Below are 22,108 nucleotides of genomic sequence, written 5' to 3'. Positions count from 1 at the left end.
TTCTCAGAATGTTTTCGCACTCTAGAGTACAGTGTCCACACAAGCTGACAGAGATGCCAGTTTATATCCAGTCGTTCGAAGGCATCGCGACCACCTCCCCCCGGGGCTTACAGCAGTGCTAATCAACACACATAATTACACACACAAACACATCAATATAACACACACACGCAGGCCTTTCTAATTGAAGTTACTTTCATTTATTACTTTGAACCGCACTGCTCTGACCACAATGTCAACACCTTGCTTATTTAAATAAAGACATAAGTCAATAATCAGCTATATATTTCTTTAGTTCTTTTTTTAATGTAATGTATACTGAGTCACAGCATCTCTAAATACACATACGTGTTACTAAATTCCTAAACTGTTTATCAGACCCAATATACATGGGTCAGTCAGATTTTTTTTCAAACAAATCTCTTATTTGATCACAAATACAGTAAAAACAGTGGTATTATTATTGCAATTTAAAATAACTATTTTAGTATATTTTTAAATGTAATTTATTCTTGTAATGGCAAAGCTGAAAAAAAAGTGTAAGCAGCCATTACTCCAATTTTCAGTGTCACTTGATCCTTCAGAAATCATTCACTAATATGCTAATTTGGTACTCAAGGAACATTTCTTACTATCCATGTTGAAAACAATTGTTCTGCTAAATATATTTCATGGAAACCAATGTTTTTTCAGGATTCTTTGATGAACAGAAAGTGCAAAAGATTATTTATTTTACTTATCGTATATAAAGGTCATTTATTTGAAAAGTAAATCTATAGTGACATTTTAAATATTTTGACTATTAATTTTTATATATTTAACACATCCTAGCTGCACAAAAAGCATTAGTATCTTTTTAAAAATCTTACTGATCTCAAAGCTTTGTAAATATAAATTAAATAAATAAAACACAAATAAATGCAAAAAGGGAAGCTTTTCTATTGAATAAAATGCCTTACAATCAAAATGCTGATCTAGTGTCTCTATCTAAATAAAATGTGGTCATGCAACGCCACCTAGCTGTGAGTGTGGGAATTCACTTAAATGCAAGGGATCAAGGTTTGTCTGGATAACAAGGTCCAGTCAACCCCTGCTGGTTAGATGTGTTAACTACAACATTTTGTTGCCAAAAAGCACCTTTCTCTATTGTCTGCAATTCACAAGTTGCTATGTATAATGACACATTATATTAAACACATTATAGGAATGCTAATAGACATTCGCCAGGAATTATAGACTTCCTTGCCTAAATCCTGCAAATTTGATGCCATCAACTTCATTTAAACAGGAGTTTGAAGTACTGAGAACACAAATGTATAATCCCCATATATAATTCACACAAATATATGGTCAGCTTTTAGACGCTGGGATTGAACTGGATTTTGAGACTACTAAAAAACAAACTTCAGGCTTTAGGTATAAGATATATTTGTATAAAGAAATGGGCCACTCATATATACAATGGGTACGGAAAGTATTCAGACCCCCTTCAATTTTTCACTCTTTGTTATATTGCAGCCATTTGCTAAAATCATTTAAGTTCATTTTTTTTCCTCATTAATGTACACACAGCACCCCATATTGACAGAAAAACACAGAATTGTTGACATTTTTGCAAATTTATTAAAAAAGAAAAACTGAAATATCACATGGTCCTAAGTATTCAGACCCTTTGCTCAGTATTTAGTAGAAGCACCCTTTTGATCTAATACAGCCATGAGTCTGTTTGGGAAAGATGCAACAAGTTTTTCACACCTGGATTTGGGGATCCTCTGCCATTCCTCCTTGCAGATCCTCTCCAGTTCTGTCAGGTTGGATGGTAAACGTTGGTAGACAGCCATTTTTAGGTCTCTCCAGAGATGCTCAATTGGGTTTAAGTCAGGGCTCTGGCTGGGCCATTCAAGAACAGTCACGTAGTTGTTGTGAAGCCACTCCTTCGTTATTTTAGCTGTGTGCTTAGGGTCATTGTCTTGTTGGAAGGTAAACCTTCGGCCCAGTCTGAGGTCCTGAGCACTCTGGAGAAGGTTTTCGTCCAGGATATCCCTGTACTTGGCCGCATTCATCTTTCCCTCGATTGCAACCAGTCGTCCTGTCCCTGCAGCTGAAAAACACCCCCACAGCATGATGCTGCCACCACCATGCTTCACTGTTGGGACTGTATTGGACAGGTGATGAGCAGTGCCTGGTTTTCTCCACACATACCGCTTAGAATTAAGGCCAAAAAGTTCTATCTTGGTCTCATCAGACCAGAGAATCTGATTTCTCACCATCTTGGAGTCCTTCAGGTGTTTTTTTGTGTCTTGCACTGAGGAGAGGCTTCCGTAAGCCACTCTGCCACAAAGCCCCGACTGGTGGAGGGCTGCAGTGATGGTTGACTTTCTACAACTTTCTCCCATCTCCCGACTGCATCTCTGGAGCTCAGCCACAGTGATCTTTGGGTTCTTCTTTACCTCTCTCACCAAGGCTCTTCTCCCCCGATAGCTCAAACGTCATCCATTTAAGGATTATGGATGCCACTGTGCTCTTAGGAGCCTTAAGTGCAGCAGAATTTTTAAAATTCTGGGGTCTGAATACTTAGGACCATGTGATATTTCAGTTTTTCTTTTTTAATAAATCTGCAAAAATGTCAACAATTCTGTGTTTTTCTGTCAATATGGGGTGCTGTGTGTACATTAATGAGGGAAAAAAAATGAACTTAAATGATTTTAGCAAATGGCTGCAATATAACAAAGAGTAAAAAAATTGAAGGGGGTCTGAATACTTTCCGTACCCACTGTAAATGGCAACTGCAGGAATGGATGTCCAACCTTTTAGTCAGAACATCTAGTGTCGAACCTGTTTGATAGTTTTTGTTAATGTACTCTATAAAGTGCATGTACATTAGTTGTTTTTAGCATTGTTTTAACTTTTAGCAACACAGTTTGAGCTAAAGTCAAATAAACGTAGTCAAATAAATGCAATGTACTTGTATGCCTAATGTCAATGCAGAAAATAGACACTCAGAGCATTACAAAAAACATACCTGCTCTGGCTGGTGCTGGCTGAAGGGGCGATATCAGGGGTGAGCACATACAAACTGTTGTTCTTGGGCAGATGTAAACTCCGCAAAACAGTCTGAGAGAAAGTGGAAAAGAAAAGAAAAAAAAAAACATCAAAGAGGTCATAAATACTTTCAAAGTTGCCATTTTCTAAGTACAACATACAAGAAAAACTACAAAGAATAATTTAAGGAAAACAAACAAAAAAAACACTCAAATCATTTCACCAATAATAATAATAAAATGGATATTTTTAGATTCAACCCCACCCCTCAACATGGCAGTCCCAATTTTCACCATATTTTTGCAACTTATTTATATAATTGTGAACATATGTCTACGTTTTACATTCTAAACAAGATAATGCACCATTAATGCATTAAAAAAATCAATGCAGCAACAATCTGATTATCAGCAGCCAGCATGTGTTCTATAGTGTCATTCTTACACTGTCAGATATGTCTCCACTCTTCCAGCCTTTTAACTGCATTTTAGAGACAGGCACCTGTAGCTCAGTCTCTAAAATAGATTTAATATCTCCTGCAGAGAGAAAGAAATAAGAATAGGTTATAACATTTTCATGGCAGTTCAGTATGTTACCACTAGGGGACAGCATGTATCTAGTCTAGTTTTGTCATGGTTTTGTCAAGTTTTAGTAAAGTGCTTCTTATCTTTAGCCAGTTCAGGAGCCAAGCTGCTAAATTTCTTTTTTTATTTTTTTGTTTGCCAGCACTTTCACTTGTCAAACCTGCTAGTATGTGTGCACTAGTGAATGTACAGTATGTGTGTACTGCAGACAAGCATTCACCAGAACATCGGTTCTTAAAATGTTTGGTATTTTTCCTCATTTCTAAATCTAGGTTAGTTAATTATCCTAGCTACTGGTTTGAGAGCATAGTGATCTAAACTGCATTTATACTGAAATGCATAACAAATATCAAGCTTCAGACAGAAACTTGATGAAACCATGCTTGTGTGTCAAAGACTTGTCACCCACAAAACAACCTCTGCTGGATACATATACACAACACATTACATATTTACAATAACTGTAAGATAAAAAAAGATCCAAGCAAAAGCAACATAATATATTTTAATATTTTAAATGAATGAATTCTATTCATTCATATGATTAACAAATGCACACATTCATATATAATAATATTAATTTATATAAATAGATTATTAAAATACATTTATCTATTTAAAGTATATAAAAAATAACACTTTGTATGTTCAACACACCAATGAGTTGACTATTATACCAAAAGCAAAAAGGCACAGCAGCAATTTTCTTCCTTTTTCATTGTATTTGCGTGGCTTGCTGAGTGCCACACACCCTGCAGCTCACAGCTCTTCCTGTTGACTTCACTCTTGACATAAGATTCAACTTTCATTCACAGAAATAGTCACATAAACAGTATGTGGTTCAGTTCATTGGCTTGTGTCATACCAAGAATCAAAGCTCAGTACATACATCTACCAAGAAAATGCTCCAATCATTTCTGAGAAATCTTTTTACAACAGGTTAATTATTGCAGATAACCTGCTAATTATTGCCTATTTGACAAAAGCCCAATCTAATTCGTGAAACCTGTCAGCATTGTGGGTAACAAGCACATGAAACCTGCTACTAGATGCTCTGGAAGTATGACGTGTACTTCTAAGCAAGGACAGTGCTAATAATGTGTGCAGCCTTAGCAAGAGCAGCACTGACATGCAGACTCTTTTTTGGATGTGGGCCAATAAGCTGTCTACTACAAAAAGACTGAACGATTAAATGATCATGTATATTATGTTAATGTATCAAAACATTGTGTGTGCTCACCGATTGTGCTGGCATCCTCCAGCACCACTTCTGTGGAGCGCTGTCTGTACTCCACACGGAAGTTGAGCATCCGCGACTGCCGTTCCACGATGTGCCGAGAGGGCTGGACAGGGCAGAAAGCTGGGCTGGATGAGGATGGGGGTGAGGAAGATGATGATGCTGATGCTGATGCTGATTCTGAAGAAGGCGGGGCTGAGGGCGCAGGTGCTGTGGCTTCTGATTGGCTGTGGGGTCCATAAGGGCCGGTCTGAGATGCTTCACTTGCGAAATTACTACACAGGACAGAGGAAAACGAGGATTAGCTCAATAATGTTAAAATTGTTAAGAGAAGCACCTCTCCATCATAACTAAAATCTGATATATACATAAATTATTATTATACACACACACACAAACAAACAATAGTGTTCAAAAGTTTGGGGTCTGTAAGTTTTTGTTTTTAAGAAAGTACTACTTTTATTATTAAATTGACATTTATAATGTTACAAAAGTTATACATTTCATGTAAATGCTACTCTTTTGAAATTTCTAACCAAAGAATTCTGAAAAACGTATTACTGTTTCCACAAAAAAATATTAAGCAGCACTGATAATTATGAGAAATGTTTCTTGAGCATCAAATCAGCATATCAGAATGATTTTTGAAGCATTATGTGACACTGAAGACTGGAGTAACTGCTGCTGAAAGTTCAGCTTTGCCAAAATAAATAGTTACATTTTAAAATACATTAAATAGAAAACCAATATTATTGGTTTTACTTTATTTTTTGATCAAATAAATACAGCCTTGGTGAGCAAAAGTAAAAACTTTCTGATATACATACTTACAGTGCATACATATCTATACACCCATACATAATGTGTGTGTGTGTGCGTTTGTGACATATGAGGACACAAATTTGTATAATGACATGAGTATGACATGGGTATTACAAGGAGAAGGTGATTTATGAGGACATTTCTCCATGTCCCCATATTTCAAAAGGCTTATAAATCATACAGAATGAGTTTTTTTGAGAAAGGAAAAATGCAAAGTGTCCTGTAAGGGGTAGGTTTAGGTGTAGGGTTGGACAGAATGACATTGAAAAAGAAAATAAAAACATTATTATTATCACCCATGTGAGACTGGCTTTCTGAATGGATGGCCCTAGGTTGAACTGAAACTAACCATGTAATGCACAATATCTAAAAACAGAACCTCCTGTCAATTTTATGTTCACTCTATCTGACCAATGTAAGAGGAAATCAACTCCAACATCCAAATGGAAAACTTTTTTGATGATTTTAGAAAAGGAGACTTGGAAGGGAGAGAAACAGATAAAGTGAGGGAGAGACGAAAAGAGAGAGCGGAAAAGCTTGCACCTTCTTACACCACTCTGCATGATCCACAATGGCGGCAGTGCTGAAATCCAAACAGTATCAGACTCAATGTAAACAGGCTTTACTGGTATAATAATATGGGCAGGGCCCAACAGACGCTCGATTGTCCAACCCAGAGAAAATCACCCTTTTTTTGCTCTGCTGAGGACACAAAACGGCTTTTTCTGGCACTTGCTCTCCCTCTCTGTCGTACTCTCTCTCTCTCAGCGGCTGATGGCTGAATTCCCCCGTGCCCCCGTGTTCCCCTGTGGCAGTAAATAATGTCTTTTCTCTGAGCGCTGGTGGGACAAAGGCTCCTCTCTTCTCCTCCAGGGTCAGCACATATCGCTGTAAGAGCAGGAGCGGGGGGCCAGGCACAGCACACAATGCCTGACTTTATACCACCTTATTACAATACCAAAAGGTTAAAGACGTTAGGCTCCGGGGGCATTCAGAAACTCGTTAGACACAAAAAAGAAAACCCAAACATTGGATAAATTAAAGAAATGTCCAGAAAAAAAAAAGAAAAACACAGTCACTGCTGCAGCCTCAGTGACATCTATAGGTCAAAATAGTCACACATTTCAATGTTTATAATAAAACTAGACATGATGGAAAAGCAGCACAGACATAGTATATCATATAATAGTATAATATAATAATGTCAAATTTGAGAAGTCTTCTTGTGAGAGCTTTGTATGAGGAATCAAAATTAGAAAAGTAGAGTCAAATTTATTTGTACAGCGATTTTCACAATACATGCGGTTTCAAAGCAGTTTTACAGAAAATCGTGATGTTAATGTTTATAATATCTTTATGCCTTACTGTTGTATTTAGCAGATTACAGCTGTGCTATAATATAGTGTAATATATAATATAGCAGTTGAGATATGCTATGTATTATATAACATTCTACATGAGATTACTGTATGTATGTACATATTTATATATCCATCTATATATAAGAGCAGAGTGATAACATTTTGCTGGGTGATTACATTCTGTGACAAAAAAAAGAAAGAAGAGAAAATCAGGCAGTCTGCCTTAGTCTAAATGATTCATTACCAAACCTGACTAATCTAGATCACCAATTCCATAATTCGCTGACTCAATTTAGTCGTCGTAGTGGTTTACAGCTTACTGGTGGGAAACATTATTACAGATTAACCACTAAAATGTTGGTCTATTTTTAATACAAAACAAACAAACCAGAATCAATACAGACATTTGAATTTTTAAGAACTAATTTTGATTTATTTTACATGCCTGGAATTCACAATTGTGAAAATTCCACATTTCCAGATTTTGGAACAAAAGAAAAGTAGCATTTAAAGGAATAGTTCACCCAGAAATTAAAATTCATTCACTCTATACATCATATACTGTACTCATTTTGGTAACCAGTGTTTGGTTTCCAGCAATCTTTAAAATACCTTCTTTCTTCTGTTAAGCACAAGAAAGAGGTTTGGAACAACTTGAGGGTGAGTAAATGACAACAGAATGCTCATTTTGGGTGAACTATCCCTTTAAAATAAAATGTGAGGCTTAAAATAAATAAATGCATCTTTCGTTGGATGCTTCTAAAACAAAACCAAGGAACAGCATGTGACAAGGCCAAGATGATGACAAAATGCAAATCTGGTAAACCTCAGACATTAGGATGAGGTTTCCCTTGTACTTATTTCAGAGTTCGGCCTACACAAGATGACATCTGTGAAGTTGACGTGGTTAGAAATAGACTTCACCAATGAGACGCTACATCAAGATTATTAACAAATCTAGATGTTTGTTCTTCCATGGTGAAATGAGAGAGCGGTTAATAAAACATCTTTCTAGAGCGGAGCTGCAACAGTAGAGTTCCACAGCCTGCGGCATCGTCAACCCATTTTTAAACAATCTTGTGATCTGTATATAATTTTCACCCACTAATGTCTATCTTTTCTCTCCTCCCCTCTCTCAGACACTGGCATTCAGTCAACAGTTATTCCACCGTGAGCGTCTAGATGGCAGTCTGCACACACGCTTGGCTTGGCAGCAGCACGTAGGTCTCCGGGTCCCGCCGAGCAGAGATCCAGCTGGCGGCGGGCGACTCAATGGGGGCACTTGAGTGAACCGTGCCATCCTACAGCCTGCAGTATGGTGCCAGCCACCCACTGAATGCACAGGCTGGAAGTCGCCATGCCAGGCTCCATTCATAATTACGTGCCTTTGAGAAAAACATGTCCTCTTGTCCAAGCTCTTACATTCACACACCCTCTAAATAAACCGTCACAGATCGCGGTCCGTCTGAATATATTTGTTCTTAAGACTCTGGTGCATTCATGAGCGCTGACCGTTGAGAAAGGAGAAATGGACGGCGGACACAATGAGTGCTCACAAACGCCTTTTGTTGCCTAAAGTTTCAATTCCTGTTATAGGGTCAGATTTTGTTGCTGTTGTGTGCGTTTCTGTTCAATTTCTCTCTCTTTCAGGCTAAGGCGACTGAGGGAAATCTCAATACGGCTAAATGCGTAGTGTAACACTTTACAAACCCTTCAAGCGAGACAGACAAACAACAAGAACTGTTTGTTGCATTTTCAATTGTGGGTGTCAACGGTTTAGTGCCCAACGCTGTGCCAAGGTGGTTGGCCCCTCTATATACCTTCACAACCCAGTGAGGAGTGCTCAACAATGCAAGCTGTCAACTACTTTTCTTACCCACAATGCAACTGGCAGAATTTAATTGGTCGATGGAATGCTGAAAAGCTTTACATTCAGCCTAAACACACCATGAATGAGTTCACTGCCATCCAAAGCAGACCAAACTAAAGACACTGGAAAAAGGACGAGTGGGGAAAAAAGAAGAAAAACTTGCATGTATGAAACGGTGGCGAGCATCTAAATAATCCTACCGCTGGTCACAAACACATCATATTAAACAGTATTATTAGGGCACGGTATTAACCCACTGAAATGTGGCCAGCAGCGCAGAAACAACAGTTGTCTACATCCGTGCTGAGTCCTATAAAAAGCTCCCAACTTTGTTGGTTGTTCTCCTCCATTAACAAGGTCATCAACCAATCGCTATGAAAACCCCCGCAGTAAACTTGATTGTTTGATTTCCTGTGACTCTGGTGTTGAAATGGCACGAAGGGGGTAATTGCTGGGGAGCAGACTTCCAGAGGGAAATGAGATGACAGCCTTTTCTGCACTGCTATTTCACCGCAATTATTTCCGCAACACACTTTAATTCTCACTTTCTTTTTCCTCCCCTCAAGTTTTTTTTCTCTTTCCTAACCCTAACCCTAAAGTAGCAAAAAGAATGGTTTTAATACAAGTGATGTACAATAAATATACAATAAATGTTATATCACAACTGTCGATCACAAAAATTACATTATTATAATACACTGTGTACGTGTACATATACACACTGCATAATAATGTAATTATTTGTGATCAAATTCTTTGTCTACTATAATTTTATATATATATATATATTTTTTTTTAAAGTTTTATTAATGGTAGTAGACATAACATTTTATTATATTACACTATAGCGTTCCAGAAGTTTTAAATTCCTTTAGAGTGAACAAGGTAGATCATATCAATATTGCTTTCTCCTGTCATGTATCAATTCCTCAAGATTTAAATTTTTTGCTTAATTTTCTCAAAATTTCCGCTTACACTGGGCTGCACCAGACACTGACACCTAGGCTAACTGTGGAAGAGATCATCCATTGATTCCTTTACACACAGGCTAATTGTAAATTATGAAATTAAGCTAGATCAATATTAAAGTGCAGGATTTTGTGTTCAGTAGTTAGTTTGCTGATTAGCCAGACATAAAATGGAAGAGCAGACTTCTGATTTGACTAATCAGATGAGCATGATAAGAGCTCTACCAAAGGCCCTACAAGCCGAAACACACACTGCTCTGACATTTCCCCCTCGATTCCTTAACATTCAGGGAACCAGCAGCAGCCACAGCTGGGTCTCATTATAGCTTAGAAACGAATGCCCTTTTGAGAAGAGGCCAGTTTCATTTTACAGGGGCATGAAAACAGTAACCACCTCGTTCGGGCCATCAAGTTCAGCCAGGTCTTGATTCAGGTAATGTGCCGTCTTTGGAGTTTACCAGAATTAATCTCTACTCTAAAGACTACCACATGCAATTCGATGGAGTGGAATCTCTGCCATAATCTTGTAAAAGGAAAGCCTGAGTTGATGATTTTAGAGTCATAAGAATCAACAAATCAACATCATACCTTTGCAAGATCCCATTTTCTTGTGGTATCACTCCATTGATGGCTGCCTACAAAGAAAATACAAATATATTTTAATGAGAATTCAAATTATTGATGAATACAACAAATAACTGTTGGGTTTGAGCTCAAATCAAAAGTGACATAACATGAAACCTTTTAGTCAATGCATGTGAATGTACAAAAGGAAACATATTTTAGGTGATGCAACTAGTCACCATTTCTTTGATGTTTTAACACAGCATGTCTGAATATGTGTACGTCCCTATTATATAGTATGCAACAGAACACAGTTTATGAAAGTTCAATAAGTAATACAGAACGTGCTTCACAGTATGCAAATTTGGTGCACTGTTAATAACTCTGCTGTTTGCAGTTCATGTAAATAATCCTGCAATGTGAGAAAACTAGCACATATATGTGACCCTGGACCACAAAACCAGTCTTAAGTCGCTGGGGTATATTTGTAGCAATAGCCAAAAATACATTGTATGGGTCAAAATTATCAATTTTTCTTTTATGCCAAAAATCATTAGGATATTAAGTAAAGATCATGTTCCATGAAGATATTTTGTAAATTTCCTACCGTAAATATATCAAAACTTAATTTTTGATTAGTAATATGCATTGTTAAGGACTTAATTTGGACAACTTTAAAGGCAATTTTCTCAATATTTAGATTTTTTGCACCCTCAGATTCCAGATTTTCAAATAGTTCTATCTCGACCAAATATTGTCCTATCCTAACAAACCATACACCAATGGAAAGATTATTATATTCAGCTTTTAGATGATGTATAAATCTCAATTTCAAAAAATTGACACTTATGGTTTTGTGGTACAGGGTCACTTACAGTCTTTAAATTAATATGAAGTCATAAAAACTCTTGACTAATGAGGTCATACATTCTTGTTTCATAAATTCATACCATTCAAAAGTTTTTTTTTAAATAAAAGCCTTTAAAAAAATATTGCTTTATTAAGAAAGAATGAACTGTTTATGCATCAAAGAATTCTAGAGAAAAATGTATTATGGTTTCCACAAAAGGCAGCACAACTGTTTTCTACATTGATAATAATAAGAAATATTTATTGAGCACCAAATCAGCATATTAGAATGATTTATGAAGGATCATGTGACACTAAAGCCTGAATTAATGGCTGCTGAAAAAATTTGCTTTGCATCACAGGAATAAAATACATAAATTAATAAATAAATTACATATTAAAAAATAAAATTATAATACATTGTAATTCACAATGCTGCTGTTTTTACTGTTTTACTTTTGAACTGTAGTATATAATAAAAAACGAGAATCAATTTACTTAAGATATGGCATAGCATATATCATATCACACTGCAGGACATAAGTGCCGTCATTACTTGAAATTTCACATCAAATACCTAAATAAATAGTGGTCTAAATATACTGATCATTTTTTAAAGATGATAACAGAAATAACAGAGATATGTAGCAACCCAAACATAAAACACACAAGCAGTATCCAGCAATGTGGGCCACATATTTCCCCCTCTCTTTCTCTCATCAGACTGAAGTGGAATGCACAGAGATGGGCCTGATGTGTTTGTGTCTGTGCATGTGTGAGCAAGTGGGTTCTGGAGCCAGACTGTGATAAGGAGACTTACGCTCAGTGGATACAGATCTGAATGGAATGGCTTCTGATTGAGCCAAATAACAAAGTGTATACAGAGATGTACATCGCAACGCTTGCTATGCTCCGAAATTTTTTCCATGCCGGTAGAGGCCACAGAAATGATGTTTTGTCTGCCGTTGAGACAGAACATCAGATATTTTTAACCCTTTAAGCTTGCAAATATGTAGACGAAGTGCTCTACACATCTAAGGCCATTTGACTTCTCATGAAAGATTTGCTCAGGTGCAGCGCAGAGTTTGTATGATCAAGTGTGCACGGCACACATCCTGGTTTCAGCGTGGGGCGTTCAAACATTCGCTGGCTGTCCCATCCCTACATTTTTTGACTCAATCAACCTCACAACCCTGAGTAGAACAGCGAGTCATCACATTCACAGGTGCACTTAACCACGCCGTGGCTCGGGCCTGTTTTCTTTGAATTGCTGCCAGCATACAACCAGCTTCCTGCTAAATATAGTAAAACAGCTGGCTTTTAAGATAAAAAGCAATTTTGTGGAGGAAAATCTGTCTCCAAAACCACAATGTCTTCATTTTGTTTGAAAACTGTCACTTTAGATCTGTCCTGACACTGAATTCTTTATACCACCATTACTGCCTGTAAATACGAGATGGCTTGAACCCTATTTTAGGGCGAGAGTGGGTCACACACAGTCCATCATGCAAATTTGCACTACAGAAACTGCTAGAGGGCACGCCCTCTCTTACATTCACCCAATCAAAACAAGCTCAGCACGTCTGCCTTTGTCTGTGGCGTGACACCTGTCACAGCTGCATATTTTGTAGGCTCTAGAGGTGAAATGTTTGTGCGGCAGTGAATGAAAGGTGATATACCAGAGTATAAATCACCAGGATGCTTGTAAAAAGATTAAGAGGACTTCAATTACAATTTCCACACCATGTATTCAAAGGGTGGGATGGGCTCCTGCAACAAGGCATATTTAGAACCGTTTTGATCTGTCTAAATTACCTGTTTGCAATAGATAAGATGAAAGGTTATAAAAAGGTGTGGGTATATCCAGACTAGACTGCAGCAAACATTACTGTCTGTTCAAATAACATTATCGATTAAAACAGACACTTAAGACACATAAACTCTGCACAGTAGGAGCAACAAAGAAGCTACTATTTGTTAAGTAGGAGTGAAACAGTTCCTGCTTGAAAAAAAAGGTACAGATCTTGTCCCTTGTTTGGGCATGCATTTTGCTACTGCAGTGTATTGCCTCTAATGACGCCTCTCTAAAATTAAATGTATAAGAACTGTAATATTATTCAGTGCATCACAGAATCAGCATACAATTAGAGAGAGAAAGAGGAAAAAGAAATGCAAACTGATCTAACAAATGAAACAGAAGAGCAATTTTGAGTATTCTTGATGGAGTAGCAGCAGTGAGACTGAATCAGACTGAATTAAAGATGCAATTTGATAGAAATGGTTCATGCTCATATTGTGATAACTGATAACGGCAATTACAGTTTATCCTGCAATATCAAAACTTAGTCATGTTTTTGCAAAGGTTCACTTATTAGTGATTTATACAACCAAACCGAAACAAAATCCTAAAAGAGAGCAAATAATTCAGAGTTACTAATGCTTTATCATTGGATCAGTATTAAATAGACTGTTTATATATTTGAATGCAATAATCTTTCACAATCTGTAACATCATTTTACAGTGCAGTGCATTTTGACGTAGTATGTGGCTTAAAGCTCAGTGCAGTGAATGTCATTATTGACCTGAAATGTCCTAATTTATGCACCCCTAACAGTGCCATACCAAGTATTTACCAATCCAAAAAAATAAGAATTTTTACATTTGATAATTAGGCTCCAAAACTATTGTGGTACAAAATTAAAAGTTTTAAAGGCAAAATATGTCATTTAGCCTAAGTGATTCATGCAGAACCATAGACCTAGTTGGGGGAATTCATTAAAAAATATTTTTAAATTTTGTCAACAACATTTAGCACTTATTGAAATGAATGACACATGCTAAGGAATCTGTGTTGCAAATAGTACTTTCAAATGGAGGGATAAGGTGCAGTTTAGCCTTGCAGTGTCCAGTGCTGATAGTTTAAATTAATTTGTTTCTACAGAATACATGGATCGATGCAGTGCTTACAACATCATTAATATTCTGGAACAAACTAAATAATATGTTGTCACTTTGGTTCAAGTATATACTTGGCTCTAATGACGCTGCAGTAATTATTACAGCAAATATTAAGTTTTATTATAAATAATAACAGTTATTTTTATTGGGGTTTGGGTTTTCCCTATGCAGAACAAATGGTATTATCAAACAGTTAATCCTACTGTATTCCATACATAGAAATGCAGGGCGATCCTTGGCAGTCGAATACAGCTACAATTTTGCTTGGCTCATTATAAAGATTTATATTATAATACATTATCTAAACCATTCTCCCATTCTTACTATAAAATTACCCCACTACACAATCATGACTCACAGGCTTAGATAGAAGTGCTAGAACTGTAACAGCTGACCCCTAAAAAAACTAGATACATGATGCCCCTGATTATAACCTCAAAAATATAAATGCCTTGAATTGCAAACATGTCAGACTAGGTTGTTCTGCTGTAAGTCAATGTAACTGGTATATGGAAACGCAGCTACTACAGAACTGTGCCAGAATGTCCTGTGAACAATGGTACCATTAAATAGTGTTTGCACTAAACATAGTGGCTTTGTCTTCGATGCATCACCACAAACAAACAATAAATAGGAGACACAACCACTTATTAAAACTGTTTGTACTTTGAAACAAATATAGCTGTGTGTCAGTCTTAAAGATTTAACAAATAAAGTGCATCTTACCACCAAGTCCCAGTTATTGAGCTCTAGAAGTGTGATTGCCTCAGCAATGTTGTCAATTCCGGTACATGCCTGAAACAAAAACACCAAACTGGTTTTGATAATTGCATATTAAAAATAACATAAAAAGAGGACTTTTTGGTTTATTGAAAGAACAAATTAACACAACAGACCAAAAATACATTTCTGAGAATGATAAATGAATTTCTATTTTGTTGCAGGCTACATAAATATGCATTATATTATGCAATATACACTGAATATACATTATATATATTACATGTAAGGTCATGCTAAATCTTTCTTCAGTATAACACAGGAAAAGCTATTAAATTATATGAGAGATGTTAATTGTAAACCTTTAAGTTTATAGTCACAAAGCAACAGTGTATATAAGCAACCTTCAATTTTGGTGAATCTCACCTCAAAATATTTGTAATTGCTATATATTTCTGATTTCTTTCAGTTTCTATGAAATAAACAGTTTGCAAATCAAAACACATATTGTCAACACTCATAAACTGACTCATATATAAAATCACAAGGTAAACAAACTGAAAAACATAAATGTGACGGGTGATGGCAGTGTAGAAACAGAGAGACCCGTACAGGGGCATCTGACAGCTTCAGGCCATTACAGGGTCATAAAAACACAGATCAGGCTTCAGATGACAGTCCAGTAGTGTTTTCTAGTCCCAGATGAAGAGACGACACCAAAATAATGTATTTTAGGCTGTCTATTGTTCTTTTGTCTAGTCATGTGCTTCCCAGATTTCATTTTTGCTGAATAATTCAAACAAAGCCACTGACATCTGATCATCCGGAGAGATGTCAACAAAAAGAAGTGACTTAAATAGCCGTTACCCGGCTAACACTGAGCAGCCACAAGAACGGGTCTTATCTACACATCCAGAGCTTATAAAATCACAGATTTATCAGTATTTATGAGAGGAAACCCACCTGAAAGTCGGCCAGGATCATTTCTCTGTCCATGTTGCTGTCGGAGGCCATTGCAGTGAGAGGCTAACGACTCATGTAAAAACCCCAAAAATATCAACCACCGATTTCAAAAGAGCAGCTCAGGACAAGGCTTATCAGTGTGCGGCAAGTAACTGAGTATAACTGCTGCTCTTTGGGGCCGTGTTGTCAGTGTTTGAGGGCTTTCGGTTTTTCTGTTATCGTCACTTTGCTCTTCTGGATCAGCGTTCAAAGCAACGGAACATCTTACGGCTGCCGTAAAGAAGTGCCGTGAACTGTCGCGCCCCTCTCACGGTTGGAAAGCGCTGAATATTTTTAAAGCAGCAGCAGCAGCAAGGCCGCGATTGAATTTGAATTGACTATTGATGTTTGACTACCTTATGATAATTTACAACAAAAAAATCTTTAAAATATTTTCTGGAACATGTTTATGGGCACTGTAGGGAGTACCAAAAAAAGATTATTTTGTCAGTACCACTTTTTCATAGTTCACTACCGGACTGCCACCCCCCAAAATGAGTTTTTTAAATTATTATTTTGTAAACATGAAGATATAACACAACCCTGATGAACAACCAAACGTTAGTAAGATTTTAGAAAAATCGTAAAACTAAATTTTAGAAGGGCTAATTTACTTTTACTAAGGATACTCGGACTAAACTCACAGGTTACCTTTATGTCATCTATGCTGAAAAAATAATTAAACCAGTTTAAGTTGCTGGTCATAGCAGGTATATGCAAGCCCTACCAAACTGGATTTAGATGGATTTAGAGCAATTTTAAATGGGTCAGAATGAGAAATTATAGCTTGTCAAACAGCAGAGCCAGCTAAAACCAGGTCAAGCCATCCTAAACCAGCAAACTAGAGACATTTGTTGCAATTAAACTTACTTAAACATTAACCTACAAATGTAAAACTTTTCTCAAAAATAATAATAAAACAAAGACAAATCAATAAACCAGTCCACGATGGTCTTAGCAGGTATGTCAGCCCAACAATGCTGGTTTTAGAGGTGTTTAGATCAGTTTTCAGTGAGTCAGGCTGAGAGGCCTTGATCTAGGCCAGACTAGAAAACAAGCTAGACCATCTTAAACCAGAGACATAGCCTACGTTGCAATTAAACTAAGTTTTTATAAACCTTGCCTTGGCTGCCTGGCCTGAAATTTTTTTTAAATAAAACAAAAACAAAAAAATAAATAAACCAGCCTAAACTGGTTTGCTGGTCTCACAGCCTTGCACAGTGAAAAGTGTCCAAAATCCTCTAAAACCCAGCAAATCTAGTTTAGTTTGAGCAGGGATGTATTGTATGTCTCAGTATAGCCAAGTGCTAATATATTAGTGTGGGCTGTTAATGTTACATTAGGCTAGCTATTGCTGTGCTATATGTCTTTAATTAGGCTACAATGAATAAATAAAACAATGCGATGGTGAAATATTGGTAAACTGGCCATTTTTAGACATATTGTACTTGTGGTGCGCTGGAGGGGTTGATCTCGATAGTATAGGCTATAAACCTTGCACTGTCTTCCACCCTTTCATCTTACCAGTAATTTGAATAAACTTCACTTCAAACACACATTTATGGAGAGAGGAATTTTATACACTTGAAAGCTTTCACAGCTCAAGGATGAATGTTTAACACGGCAGAACCTGTGAGAAGAAAGCAGAAAGTGCATCTCTCAGCCTCTCCCCAGCAGCAGCAGTATTACCGTTGAGTCCCGCCTCGCTCCGCGTCTGTTAGTAAAAGTGGGCGGAAGTGTCGGCCCTTTATTTCAAAAACGGAGTGATGTCAAACAACAGCGGCAGACTCTCTGACAAAGTCAGCTGTCTACTAACCAGCTCCTTCAACGCCCACAACCCGCTCGAAGAGGATAACTCGATGCCCGCGACGTAGCCTAAACATTCTGCAGGTATGTTGGATACAATGTTTCATTTTAAATGTTCCATTATGACGTCGTCCATCATCGGCTGAATCGTCACAGAGTGACTGCACCTCCGTGCGCGAGGAATCACTACTATAGAGAACATTTGTAGATATTCACGCCTGCAGACCGAAATCCTGTTGAAGCTTCTTGTCTACGCGTGTCAGTTTGAAATAGCGGACTAGTAGTTTCAGTTAACAAGTTTTGATAACCCTCACGCCAGCGTTCTTTGATGCGCACATCAAAGAAGATTCGCTTTTCGCGTTTCATAGCCTGTTCAAAATGGGCGGGAAGCTTGCATAAAACTTACAACACATCCTTGCAAACCCAAGTGGATGCATAATAGAAATTTCCTCGCGGAATAACAGTCTTCTCCCTCTATTTATCTGTTTCAGAGGTCGTTCGGAGGCATGGATTGACAACATCTGCGAATGCCATGAACGCATCGCAGTTCTCCAGCCCGCTGCACCTGCATATAGTTAATATCAGAGGACTCATGAAAGGAAAGTTTGGCTCTCAGATACGAGCATTTTTCGTGTGACTACTACAGATCTGTTTGAATGTGAAATCATATCTGGACCAAGACCACAGGAGAGCTGCATGTCATTCATGGACACGGGGAGGAACTTCGCGCATTGATCGCATAAAAGAGGATGTTTCTTTTTTTTATTCCATATAATTCTGCATTGTGCATGTATTTGATAAGAGATGGCATGGCATCCCTGTTTTCTCCGCTGGTTCCGATGGCTTCGGTAGGACGATATTAATGTGGGTGGACCTTGGCGCATCTCCAACGGATATTTTTTAGGGGGGTTTGGAGGATCGGGCTATTTACTACAGCTTTGTAGTACTTTTTACATCTAAAGCAGCGGACATTTTTTTAAATCGCAAGCATCAGATATATTCTACCTCCTTTGTCAGGATATAATGGCCGAGGACACAGCTATAGATAGGCTGAGCACTGCAGCTGCGATTGGAGATCTGAAAGAAATTGAGCAGACACTGCAAAGCAACGTGAACGTTAATGAGAAGAACAAGTACGGCAGGACACCATTGCAGGTTAGACTCACATCTCCACGAACGACTTTCATATCTAAACACGGTGTTTATAATGCATAGTGCATCAGCCTCAGGAAAACATTTTGTCCTTTTCTTTCTTGCAGTCACTAGCAGTGGCCTGGTTGATTTACTTCTAACTAAACCTGTGGTTTTTTATCACGTTTACCTGCTAACCAGCAAGTACGCACCTGTTACAAATGATCTATATTTTATTATGCCAATAAATTAGCGTCACTCGTTTTCTGATACATAAAGAATTTATTGTGGGAACTAAAAAGTGTTTTATTACACCACAGTCAGCTCACGAGCTAAATGAAATCTGACATTACAGTTTTTGGCAGCCTTTTACACTTAAAGTAGGATCATTGCATTTGTTTCTATGCTTTTTATACAACGTAAGTGTAACAACAAAGATAAAATGTATTTTTAATGATCTTGGAGCTTCTGTTTTAATAGGCAATAAGGCCCGAAGTGGTTGTAAATGCTTATGTTTATTATATTCATTTTATGGCGTAGGATAAAATTCTAGAAATCAAAATAAATAAATTAAAAAACCTCGAGAGGTCGTTTTTGCTTTTTAAATTGTTTCAGTTAGGTTATACATAAAATGCTCTGCTTATCAGAAGGCCGTCTGGACTTACACCAAGCACAATATAACTTCTGTCAGTATGAAATATTCTAATATTACTCATGTTCTCGTATCATATTCACACAATATATTCTCTTGGCTTCAGAATGAGTGATAATTTGAACACTGGGTAAACCCCATCCTTGATGTTTATATCCGTAACATATGCCAATTTCTGCCTATGCATATGTGGCATATATTTATAGGTAGGCTAGACTACATGACACATAAAATATTCGTGAATTTTTGTTTTAACAACATTACAATTTTAGGTAAAAAATTATATGAGTGCATAAGGAAAATTGTAGGTTTTATGTGATGTGACTGGTCACTGCTTTTTAGGTTTTGACCGTTTTATCACCTTTTACCTTCACTGGGTCATTTTAAATGGTTCTGTGATGTGACGAAGGAATTTATCAAATAAGTATTCCATGTGTTCTCAATTAATATGTGTTAAAAAATGCATGCATAATAATTATCCGAGAATGAGCCGTGTAAAATGGAGCCTTACCCATATTAAACATCTCTTCTGATGTACTGTTGAACGTCCTCGTGAAATTTAACACATTTCATAATATAGGGGATTTTTTTTTTCTGGGTATGTCGATTAGGTCTATGCCATCACTTCATAACTTATCATCAGAGGTCAGAGAGTCATAATTTAGGAGGTCGTTATGTGCCTAAAACATTTTTTTTATCACAGGTTTGGAAGTCGTGGTTATTTTTTCAATGTTCTTTCGATTTCTTTCTATTTACATGATAGTTAATTAATAATAAATCTCTTTTAATAGGCTAGTAATAATAATAATAGGTACACTAAGATATACATTGTGCGTGCATGTGTATGTGTGTGTGTGTGTGTATATATATATATATATATATATATATGTGTGTGTGTATATATGTATATCCCTTATACATTCATGTAGATATTACCCTTTATCTTGATTTAAAAATAATGCACTCATGATGCTTAATTAAAATGCACACTTTCACCAAAAAGTGATTCATGTAATTGATTAATATGACAATATTTTTAAGCACCTTAACACATCTCTTTGGGTTGTATCTTAGGTGATGAAACTTGGCTGTCCGTGCATAGCGGAGGCGCTACTTCGAGCGGGCGCCGATCCAAACGCGCGCGACCCCATCCTACGACTGACCGTCAGTCACGACGCCGCGCGAGACGGATTTCTGGACACTCTACGGGTGCTCGCGCAGAACGGTGCTGATGTCAATCTCCGTGACAACGACGGCAACCTGCCTCTGCATCTGGCGGCGCGGGAGGGACACCTGGATGTCGTGCAGTACCTCGTATCTGACTGCAGCGCGCCGCCTTTTGTGCCTAACGCAAAAGGCTACACGCCTCGTGACCTGGCGCTCATGCACAAAAAACACAGAACTGTTGAGTGGCTGGAGAACATTGCGCCTTCACAGTCCAGCTAGAGATTATGACTATGGGCCTGTGTGTTTTGTTGTGTAACAGAGGTAGCAGACAAACGCTGAATGAGCGATTTATTGCATTGCAGACATTTCAGCCAACTACCTCTCATTGCATTGTAAAATATTGGGCTCAGGGGCTTGTCTGTTTGTGAAGAACAATTAAAATTTCAGTTACATATACAATATATTTTTCAGGTCATCTAAGTGTCCATTTTAGATTTGTATTGATCATTTCTTTTCACGCCTGTCCTATATGTCCTGTTTAACAACAAGAAAAAGATAACCTAAACTAATTGATGTCTTAAAGAAACCAATCTCCCTTTTTATTGAAGTCATTGCACTATAATGGTCAAAATCCACTTAACCCCTGACTGCTCTGTTTTTGTTGTGTTTAGATATCGAACTTGCACTTTTGCCTTTAATTAATGCCTTTTAACTGTTGATTTACTGTGAAAGCTTGTGTTGTGTCGCATTATTAAAACCTTGCAAAATAACCAAAGACAGCTGTTAAACGCTTTCGTGAAGTTGTGTGTTTAACTCTGGCCTCGTGTCACTGAAATACGGGTAGGCCTAGAAAACATTTATGAGACTGTATTAAAAAACATGAAATATCATTGGCTGAACATTGGTAACTGTTGTTTGGTGTTGTCGAATGTTTAAAACAGAGAAATAAAACGCTGTGACGTTCGCGGTGGCAGTTGTATGTTTTTAGTTTATTTGCAGAGCACAAGTCTGCCGTTCCCTCTGTAAACAGAAAGAGCCTAACAGTTGACAATAATCAGATTCATATTTCATTGTAGTGAAAAAGCGAAACTTAATATATTCTAAACCCCGTTGTCCTAAAATTAATTTGACTGGGATTAACTACTACTTTAAAATATTGCAGGAGTCAATGGCACATTGTGTTTCCGCCCGGCTTTTAATTTCTAAAATAAAAATAATTTTAATATTATAGGGATTGAATTAAAATATATATATATATAACTGGTGGTGTAACTGATTGGAGACTAATAAAAAGTGCCATTCAAATATTTTTCTTGTTTTGTTACTTATATCTTTTAAGAATTCTAATATAAAAATGTTCATATTTAACAAATA

The 22,108-nt window shown here is 37.1% G+C and overlaps 3 protein-coding genes across 3 annotated transcripts in view; 1 reads left to right on the top strand and 2 right to left on the bottom strand.

Annotated features, from left to right (window-relative positions):
• The window catches only part of LOC306847776 (FAS-associated factor 1-like), a 72,884-nt gene extending 56,664 nt beyond the window's left edge, over positions 1-16,220 (bottom strand). Inside the window, exons 1-6 of the mRNA XM_079381923.1 lie at positions 15,940-16,220; positions 14,983-15,051; positions 10,473-10,519; positions 4,867-5,138; positions 3,487-3,578; positions 3,023-3,114 (exon numbers count right to left, since the gene is read on the bottom strand). Coding sequence (XP_079238049.1) covers positions 3,023-3,114; positions 3,487-3,578; positions 4,867-5,138; positions 10,473-10,519; positions 14,983-15,051; positions 15,940-15,990 — 623 coding nt within the window. The 5' untranslated portion in view covers positions 15,991-16,220. The remainder of the gene's footprint in view (positions 1-3,022; positions 3,115-3,486; positions 3,579-4,866; positions 5,139-10,472; positions 10,520-14,982; positions 15,052-15,939) is intronic.
• The window catches only part of LOC306848081 (retinal Mueller cells isomerohydrolase), a 219,813-nt gene that overhangs the window by 59,066 nt on the left and 138,639 nt on the right, over positions 1-22,108 (bottom strand). The gene's annotated exons all lie outside the window — the stretch shown is intronic.
• On the top strand, positions 17,689-21,701 carry LOC306847765 (cyclin-dependent kinase 4 inhibitor C-like). Its single transcript, XM_079381911.1, has 3 exons — positions 17,689-17,868; positions 18,276-18,939; positions 20,642-21,701. The coding sequence occupies exons 2-3, from the start codon at positions 18,808-18,810 to the stop codon at positions 21,011-21,013; spliced, it is 504 nt and encodes a 167-aa protein (XP_079238037.1). The 5' UTR covers positions 17,689-17,868; positions 18,276-18,807; the 3' UTR covers positions 21,014-21,701.

Source organism: Barbus barbus (genome assembly GCF_936440315.1).
Source record: "Barbus barbus genome assembly, chromosome: 28".
Lineage (NCBI taxonomy): Eukaryota > Metazoa > Chordata > Actinopteri > Cypriniformes > Cyprinidae > Barbus > Barbus barbus.
This window is presented reverse-complemented; position numbering and strand designations above follow the sequence as displayed.